Consider the following 9,872-nt stretch of genomic DNA (forward strand, 5'->3'; position numbering starts at 1 on the left):
CCATCAGCAAATCTTCCAGTTTGTGAACGCCGGAATTCGAGAAGTTGTAATTCCAGAGCTCGAATTTAATTTTCGTGCGAGTTTTCTCTAATAAACTTTCAATATTTGGCGTGCCATCGTAGGAACTAGTTGGCAAAGTCTGCACTGACTGCAATATATTGTCCTCTCCATCCTCGATTTTTAAATAATTCCTTATGTTTCTGCGACTCTCGGAGGACGGACGGTAATTTGTGTTATCTGTATATCGACTTCCAGCAAGAATTAAAAGAACACTCAGACCGAATGCGAAACATATTGAGTAAAAATTTACTCGCCGCAACATCACGCTAAAATACTAATAAAACTATTGCGGCTAATTTGTAAGGATGGAGACCATTTATATAAGACGAGCACTACCAAACCACATTCACTGACATGTTTTAAAAGTTTTTGACTGTTTTTAAATCATGATTCTACACATTGCGTCTCCGCGGAAACACCGCATTGCACCAGAGACCAATAAACTAGAGAGACGGTTAACTTCATACATTGATTTTAACACGATAAGGAAACCCACACTAGCATGCGTTTCATGTCTATATTATGTTATACAATTAATTCATGAATAGTTGGAACTCTCTTTCTTTCCCGGGTGAAAAACCTATGACCCTTATTATTCTCACTTACACACAGGTTATGTTGAAAAATAAATATGGCCGTAGTACTAGAGACGTAGCCGTATTGAAAATCGATATTTTTCCGAATATACCGATTTTTAAATAATTAAGGATGTGCTTAGGCTGGTTTCACACTAATACAATAAAATCGGTTATCGATTTGCTACAGTGAGTACACGGCGTAAATGTAGTGTCACGTGTTTACCCATTTAAAATATTGACAAATAAAATAAAACAACTTTTCTTATCTAAATATAAAGATTTATTAGTAATGTTTTCATTACTTTTCACGCCCAATTTACCATAATTTCAGAATCTACCGATAGCCAGCGAAAATAATTTTTACTTAAAATTGCAGCCCGTATAATTGCATTTTCTGTTCAATAAAATAAAATATAGGTAAACAAAGTTATTGCTGTACTTATGATACGTTTAAAACAAATCAAATAAATTAATGAACAAACCACTGAGTCACTACAGACGCTAAAATTTAAAAATAATTGATATATAAAGGATAAAAAAACGAAAGAAGTCAGCTCGGGCCGACAGGACAAAAGGTATATGATATAATCTTAATAAAATAAAAGGAATGCATCACGATCTTCGCCGTCGAAGAATACAATATAGGCCCCTACCTAGCTAATCCACCAGCCTTTCACTAGCTACCTAAGAGATGACTACCCGAAGAAGAAAGGCAGAAAGAAACTCCGGGCTTATTTTTTGTCATCAATTACCAAATATTTTTATAGATGTTGTATACAAAGTAGTCACATAGCTTATATAAGGTGGTGCACGGATTAAAAACATGGACTGGCATAAAGCAAATACATAAATAGTGCACACCGTTCAGCCGCTTACATTTACCAACATAATTTTAATTTTCATCATTACAATTCAATATTATAAAGGCAAATGCAACAACATGATTTTTGGTTGTCTTCCACTTATTAATATTTTGTCATATAAATCAACAATAACTTACAAGAAACAAAATTGGATTGCATATAAATTTAACAGTAACAATTTACATAAAATTAAAAATAATGACAATACAATGACTGACTAGTGGCACATTTGAAAGAAAAATTACTACAAAGGACAAAAATGTTAGATATTTTATATTGAAAACATGATTTTAAATAAAAAGGTAAAATTAATATTTTTGTACATAGTAAATGAATAGAAATATGAACTATTTTGGAAACATAAACATTTTTATTTTACCGTGTTCAAGCATAATTATGCATATGAGATTTTAACAACGGCTTGCTTAACAGTTAGCAAAATTAAGATAATTGTGAAGACTAGCACTATAATTTTACACAATATAAAGAGCCATACTTAAGCTATTCACTATTATACACTATGCATTAGGTATAATAACTAATCTAACAACACAAAACTAAGAATTTATTTGAATATGATTATTCTCTCACGAAAAGCATTCCATGCATAATTTAACATTTTGCAATATCATATAATGGCACATTTGCTACTAAAAATGCTACAAAATACAGAAAATGTTGAATACATTATAATGAAAATATAATATTAAATTAAAGGTAAAATTACTAATTCTGCACAATGTAAATCAATAAAAATATGAACAATTTGGGAAACATACACATAATACTTTTTGTAGAAATGTAATTTATTTACTTGACAATTATCTGGTAGGCTCATTTTAGGTTGTACAAGCATAATTATGTATATAAGATTTTAACAACTATTTGCTTAACAGTCACCATAATGAAGATTATTTTAAAAACTACTATGATTTTATACAATAAACAGAAAGCATAATAGCTAATTTAAAACCACAAAAATGTGGGTAATACACTTTAAAAAACATCAATTTCATTTGCAAAAATCGTAATAATTGTGGACAAAATACTATGAAGAACTTTAATTAAGTGAGATTAGGAACTACGCCTTCTTTGTGATCTATAACTCAATCCTTTTGTGACTTTCTCACGGATTAGAGTTTCCATTTCTATATCTTTAGGCCTTGAATCAATATTATTCATTCTATTATTAAAATTAATACACCACTGCTTAACTTGCATTCTAACTATGTAGGACCAAAAAGCTTTAATAACAGCCGTTTTGTGAATATTACAGTTGTACCAAGTAGTGTCAATATATTTTATTAAATTACTTATTAAGTCAGAATAAATATAAACACTGCAAAGAAATGGCATCATCTTGTCAATAATGTAAATACTCTGCCAGACCATTTGACTAAAATTATTAGAAGGATAACATAACCTATCTACATTGGAACTATATTCTCTTAAATTAATTAATTCGTGAAATGACTCTCTCTGAGATAATAGTGCTTTTGTACAATTATCACAATCTTTGCAGTTCAAATTGGACATCAAAAAACGACAAACTGCACCAGCAATATATGGTACAGACTTATGTTGGAATATATTCTCGTTAGGTATAGAAATTTCTATAAAGTTAGTTTCATTACATTGAAGACTATCAGTGTATGAACCATATTTTTGGTGGCTGACTAAATGTTTTAATGTTCCCAACATTTTGTCATCATCATCAGAACAATTAGTGTATAAAGATTTACCGGTAGTAATGTTGTTAATCAACAAGGTTTTAAAAGCCGATACAAAATGAGTACAATTAGGATTTGTACTAAAATTACCATGTGCCCTTATTTGACCAAAAAAGTTTTCTATCGGATCTTGATTAAGACGTCTAAGACTTAAAAATTTAACACCATCAATTCTCAGCAGATCTGACCACAAATGTTTTATTGTTTTTATATTATGTTCAAAATGCTTCAGTGATAAAGGCTTCCTTTCCCTTTCATTGGAAGCGTCAAAGCGCATTGAAGCTAGCTTTTTCACAGCATCATTCCAGAATGCAATGTGCTCCGAATTATATGAAAGAGCATGTTTTAACTTATTCCCATAATGACCAAAACCATTTAAACTATCAAACAAATTATTTATAAAAAGAAGAATTTCTGCTGTGAACAAACCATTTCCAATGTCTTCATTTAAACTTATGTAATCATGATCCTGGAGAGATAGCAGAGACTTCATCTGGATTTCTAGTGATGTAGCCACTTGCCGGCTAAAAACTTGGGCTGCAAATTTGACCTGAAATGTTAATAATATAAATAATATATTAGTAAATTAATAAATGAACGATTTTAATCATGGTATGATTATTTAATCTGTTATGAGCTTAAAGATATTTAATTAAATGGCCCAAAGAAATTGATATTCTGGCCAATACTTTCACAAGAATACGGCAATTTAACATATTATATTAAGGTTTTTTTATGACAATTGTTGTACATTATGCCAATTTCAAGTTGGGGAAAGTGGTTAATTTAATCACAGAATACGATTTATTGGAAACATGAAAGGAAAAGGATCAGTAATGATGATATAATTTTATTTCCTGATGATAGTACGGTACTATTCTCTGAGAAAACTCAGTTATTACTAGAGGCTAGAGTAAATAAGGCATTAGAGGACATTGTGAATTGGCTTACAGAAAACCATTTATAAATTAATTTAAAGTAAAACATCTTATTTTTGAAATTAAACTAATTTTCGGATTCTATCGCGGTGTTCGTATTTTATTTTCTCCCGACGTTTTGCAGCCTTCATGGTCATGATCCCCCGTGACCATGAAGGCTGCAATGTCTACCAAACGTCGGGAGAAAATAAAATACGAACACCGCGATAGAATCCGAAAATTAGTTTAATTAATGTCTGGGATTCGCGTAAATATAAGAAATCATTATCTTATTTTTTTTTCAAGAATAGGTCAGCAACTAAATTGCTTTCTATAAATTATCACTTACAGGCAGAAGCCATACGATTTTTAGGGCTCCAGGTGTACTGCAACTTAAAACTGGAAGGAACTTAAGGAAAAATTCTTACATTAACTAGTTTATTTATATACGAAATTTCAATATTTGTAAAAAGAAACCTACATATATTATGTACACTAAATATTATAGCAAACGAAATAAAAATGCCACCTAACAATACAGCTCTATTAGATAAGAGCGGTATCTGCATGGGTCCAAGAATATAATATAATAAATTACAAGTTGTATTGTAAACATAGAAAACATAGATATATTTAAACGTAAATTAAAAACCTTTTTAATTGATAAGACATATTATTATATAAGAGAATATTTACAGGAATAATTTTGTGTAACAATTTGTAACAACTGTGATAGATTATATTATATTATCATACCTACCTAATGCTATACTATATTAATATACTATATTAATATTAAATTGTTATTTTAGCTTAACTTTATATTGTAATTTTTGCACGTCATTCGCCTAAATATGGTAAGACGCTATGTTATAAAATACACCACCTAATACTTAAGGTACCCATATTTGCAAAATAAATGAATTGATTCATTGATTGATATGGTAACGAAATTAAATAAAGAAATCTGATTATGGATATGTCGGAGATAAGCCAGTATCCACGTGTTCGGAGTCCATTATAATGAAAACACAAACTTAATATTGGTTGGTTTATTCTCTCTTGATCTTGGAACACAAGTGAAGTGAATTTAAAATGACCAGGCTTTATATAATCCAATTGAGTCATAGTGAATTTAACTGCAACTTCCTTTTTAGAAAAATAATTAAAATTACTGTACAATAAATCGTAGGTTATAGCTGAATATTCAAAATTAATATTATAATGAATTTTACATAATTAGATATAATATTACTTTACATAAATAACTTTTAAGTAAGCAAACTATTATTTTACATTATTTTCTAACAGATGCCGCTATTAACAAGGTGTGAATATTTTTACTTATAGATTAAAACAATGATATAGAAATCAGGATAATATTAACAATTCTAATTGAATTTACTTTAGACGTTTAGATTACATAAACAATTAAATAATGATATAAATAAATATCCATTATTTTCCAAACACTCAAATAGTCAATACAGTTTCTAATTTATTCTGAAACTTAATAAATAACAGAATTGCGGTTGTAAATACTTATTTAAATATCATTCTTTAATATTCTAGACTTTTCATAATAATATAATCACTAAATATAAATTTGCGCCCATAGATACGATGCGAGAATACGAAAGGCGATTACGATGCTATTGGGAAACATCTCGATAATGTAGATTGGGAAAAGGTACTTGGTCACAACGGCGTCAATGATATGCTCACTAAATTCTACGGTATTTTACATGAGACTATCCAACTTTATGTACCTAAATTTAAACTAAGAAGTAATAAGTATCCGGTTGGGTTTTAATCGCAACCTCATATGTATGTTGAGAAAAAAATAAGTTTCGGCAATGCTATAAATTTTTAAGAACCCGTTAAATGGAATAGAATTTAAATTACTCAGAGAGAGTTGCAGATCCTTATTAAATAAATGTTATAATACATTATCTTGAAAGTATAGAAGATAATATTTAAAATTTTTATAATCATTTTTGGTCATTCATCAAGGCCAAAAGAAGAGGATCTTGCTTTCTCCCAGCTTCGATGTCCGATGGTAATCAAGTTAGTTCCAAAGAAGTTGAAATATGTAATATGTTTGCTTCGCACTTTGCATCAGTGTACGAGAAAGATACTAATGGAGTCGAATGTCGATGCTAACCCGAATTTTTCTTATCATTTCATGGATAGCTGTGCGAGTTACTCCTCGGACTTGGACTCGTAGTTTTACGTCGTTGCACATCACACTTAATGAAGTTTCACGTAAACTTAAGACTCTTGATATAAGCAAAGGTTCTGGCCCAGACAATATTCCACCAAATTTTATTGTTGCATGAACAAGAAATCTGACTAGTCCACTTTGTAAAATCTATAAAAATCACTGAAAACCGGAATTTTTCCAAAGAAATGGAAGGTAGCTAGAGTGGTGCCGATACACAAGTCGGGCAATAACACATTAATGTCCAACTATCGACCGATTTCTATTTTTTTACTATGGCAAAATTGTTTGAATTTGTAGTATTTCCATATCTGGAAGCTTACTTCAAACCATTTTTAACTGAACACCAACATGGTTTTGTTAAATTTCGCTCAACAAGCACTAATTTGGTCTCTTTTACTGAGTTGCTTTCAGAAGTCTTAGACAATAACATGCAAACTGATGTAATATATACAAGCTTACTTCAAACCATTTTTAACTGAACACCAACATGGTTTTGTTAAATTTCGCTCAACAAGCACTAATTTGGTCTCTTTTACTGAGTTGCTTTCAGAAGTCTTAGACAATAACATGCAAACTGATGTAATATATACAAATTTCAGTAAGGCTTTTGACAACGTTTTTCACGAACTCTTGCTGCAGAAGTTATCCGGTATGGGTACTCTTGGCACATGTATGAATGGTTTCAATCTTATCTTACTGGTCGCACTTACCATGTGGTTCTTAATGGTTTTAGTTCCAATTTCCATCATATTGCTTCTGGGGTGCCCACAGGGCTCCCATTTGGGACTGTTATTTTTAATATGTTCATAAATGACATTATCAATTGCTTGCATCATTCCACACCTTTCATGTTTGCTGATGACCTAAAGATCCTGAAGTCCATTAATTCTCCCGACGATGTCAAATTGTTACTGAGCAATTTAGAGGACTCATTCATTAGAGGATTCCACATATGGAATATATAATTAAAAAAAGCATCTAGTTTGTTAGGCTTCGTTATAAGAAATGGAAAATGTTTAGTTTGTTATAGTTGATTATTAAGGTATTGCATTAGTATTTTAAGGTAGCCCACCACCACTCACCCCCCGCTAAGCTACGACCCTGGTGCACAGCTGTCTAATAAATTGTCGAACAATGTGAAAGACAGTGATACTTTTAATAATTTACTTAAGGTTATAGCTTAAGGTCCATTTTTCATACATTTTGTTTCACCTTTAATCTGGGTAACTAAACAAGTATTGACAAGTAAAGAATTTAAATTCACGTCTAGTTAGTGATTAGTTCTCGCAGTTGAAAGAAAAACGTAAAAATAATTAATATGCATGGATATTTCGGCCTTTAAAATTTCGTCGTATTAAACAAAATGTATGAAAAATGGACCTTAAGCTATAACCTTAAGTTACATATTATCGCGAAGAGTAACAAAGACTAACTAATATTGTTGCTTTAAGTGATAAATGCATGCATCTCATTATAAGTGTTCTTTAAATCTATAAATAATATATATTTTTTTACATGATTCTGTATGATGAATATACATAAAGTTTTATTTATTATGTCATGGTTAAAAGAACAAGGATGGATTTCAAGTAAAATAAGGCGGTGATATAAGGTAGATGTATCATATTTGGCACACGACATGACATTATGGGAATATAGATTTAAACCGAATTGAAAAAATAGACTGATTGTTTAAAAATACTCTACACTTTATAGAAAAATCATAAAGATAACTCAAAAAGCCCAAAATAATAATTTCATAAATAACTCCAAAAATAAGTTTAAAGCTGCATGGCAAATAATTAACAAATTCATACTACAAGTATCAAGAGTCAATAACGAACATAAAAATAATCACATATACAAATCTCACAGACAATGCATAGATGAATTTATTTATTATTTTGTTAATATTATTGAAAACAACATAACATTTATGAATAATGAATATATTATTATACAAAAAGTAATATGAAGAATTTTTGTTAATATTATTGAAAGCAACATAACATTTATGGATAATGAATATATTATATTCCAAAAAAGTAATATGAAGAATTATAGGTCTATAATGTTTTTATGGTTATAGCAAAAATTCGTAATTTTCAAAAGTTATTGGGAAAGTAATTTACAGACTAACTGTGCTCATTACTCATATTTCGAAAAACATAAATTATTCTGTGCTGATCTAAAAGGTTTTCATAAGCACAGTTCTATTCATATGGCATTATTTGACCTGTTATCAACTGTTATGGCAGCTGTCGACAAAATAAATCCAGTCCAGGAGGTTTTTTTATAATATTAATTTGTAGGTGACAAACTCCTATGCCTACAGTTGATGCATTATTATTTGAAGCAGCACAATAAATATGATGCCAGTTAGGCCAATTAGAGTTTGTATAAGGGTAATTTTAATAATGTCAATATTGAAAAGTATATTAGAGCAATTATCAAAGTACAATAATCATGCTTAAATAAGGGAGGATTTCAATCTTTTATCAATCAGTCAAGACTTGTAAACAGAACTGTGATAGAACAATGTATATTTATTTACCTTCATTTTGTCATATGAAGTTGGATTTATGTGCTTCTCAGTAAGTTTGGTGCTTCTTGCTCTGCCACCAAAACCATCCACTTTATAAAGTCTCTCAATATACTCCCACTTTGCCCTTTGGTTGCCAATGAGTAGGTTTTTTTTCTGAAAATTATTGCGAAAACATTTCAATAAATGAGGTACATCATAGATATGGTACAGTTGGTTTGGGCCGATTTTATAACAGATGTCATTGGTATATTTGTTACTACGTAGGAGTTCAGCATTAGAATCTGATATTAATGACTTAATAGCAGCAACATTGGCAGAACCTTGGTCACTGATTGTAGCTCTTACTATGAATCCAGATTTAAAACTGCTAATACTATTTCTTTAATAATATTTTTTAAAACAAATGTTTTAACCCCATCTCGAGCAAAATAAAATGCAATTGGAATTTTCCAAGGAGAAAACAAACCCCGTAACATAAAACTAAAGCTTTATCAGCCACATTGTTTGTGCGTTTGCCAGAACCTATATCTTCAAAACCTTCAATGACCCCAGTAAAGAAATTAAAATTTAAGTGTTTTTAATGGACATTTCATCAAACATTAATGTGCATTGCCTGTCTATTCTTGGGTTTATCCAAGGCAGCATCTGCCAAATGTTGAAATATAAAGTCATTAATACCAGGCCTCAAAGGAATATTGCTGAGTAGAGAATTAATTCGGGATTTACATGGTAATGCTAAATGTTTTCGTAAAAATCTATAGCACTTAGGGCTTAACTTATATAATGATAAAGCAAAAACTTTTCTGAGTCTGTGTAACGGCGACCTTTTAATGAATTACCAGTCAAACGTAATTGTGAATCTACTAATAATTTCCCATATGTACTCAAAATGTTATATTTTTCAAGAACACCTTTGTTTTGGTGCATGAAGGTCAAATCTAGTCTTTAACTTTTT

The 9,872-nt window shown here is 30.2% G+C and overlaps 1 protein-coding gene across 4 annotated transcripts; it reads right to left on the bottom strand.

Moving 5' to 3' along the window:
* Positions 1–1,846: 1,846 nt before the first annotated feature.
* LOC119193336 lies at positions 1,847–9,507 on the bottom strand. Of its 4 annotated transcripts, none has more exons than XM_037446928.1 (3): positions 8,927–9,507; positions 7,083–7,235; positions 1,847–3,781 (listed from the first exon to the last, which is right to left on the bottom strand). In XM_037446928.1, exons 1-3 carry the CDS (start codon positions 8,930–8,932, stop codon positions 2,576–2,578), a joined length of 1,365 nt encoding a protein of 454 aa, XP_037302825.1. In that variant the 5' UTR covers positions 8,933–9,507; the 3' UTR covers positions 1,847–2,575. The 4 variants fall into 4 exon arrangements, with proteins under 4 accessions (XP_037302825.1, XP_037302826.1, XP_037302827.1 ...); XM_037446929.1 differs by having other exon boundaries at positions 7,083–7,244; XM_037446930.1 differs by having other exon boundaries at positions 7,083–7,283.
* Between the last annotated feature and the right edge of the window lie 365 nt (positions 9,508–9,872).

Source organism: Manduca sexta, unplaced genomic scaffold (assembly GCF_014839805.1).
Source record: "Manduca sexta isolate Smith_Timp_Sample1 unplaced genomic scaffold, JHU_Msex_v1.0 HiC_scaffold_400, whole genome shotgun sequence".
NCBI lineage: Eukaryota > Metazoa > Arthropoda > Insecta > Lepidoptera > Sphingidae > Manduca > Manduca sexta.

Coding starts and splice junctions, on each gene's coding strand:
- LOC119193336 (XM_037446928.1), bottom strand. Junction 3,782..7,082: donor AAACCATTAAGAACCACATG/GTAAGTGCGACC, acceptor TTAACATTTCAG/GTCAAATTTGCAGCCCAAGT.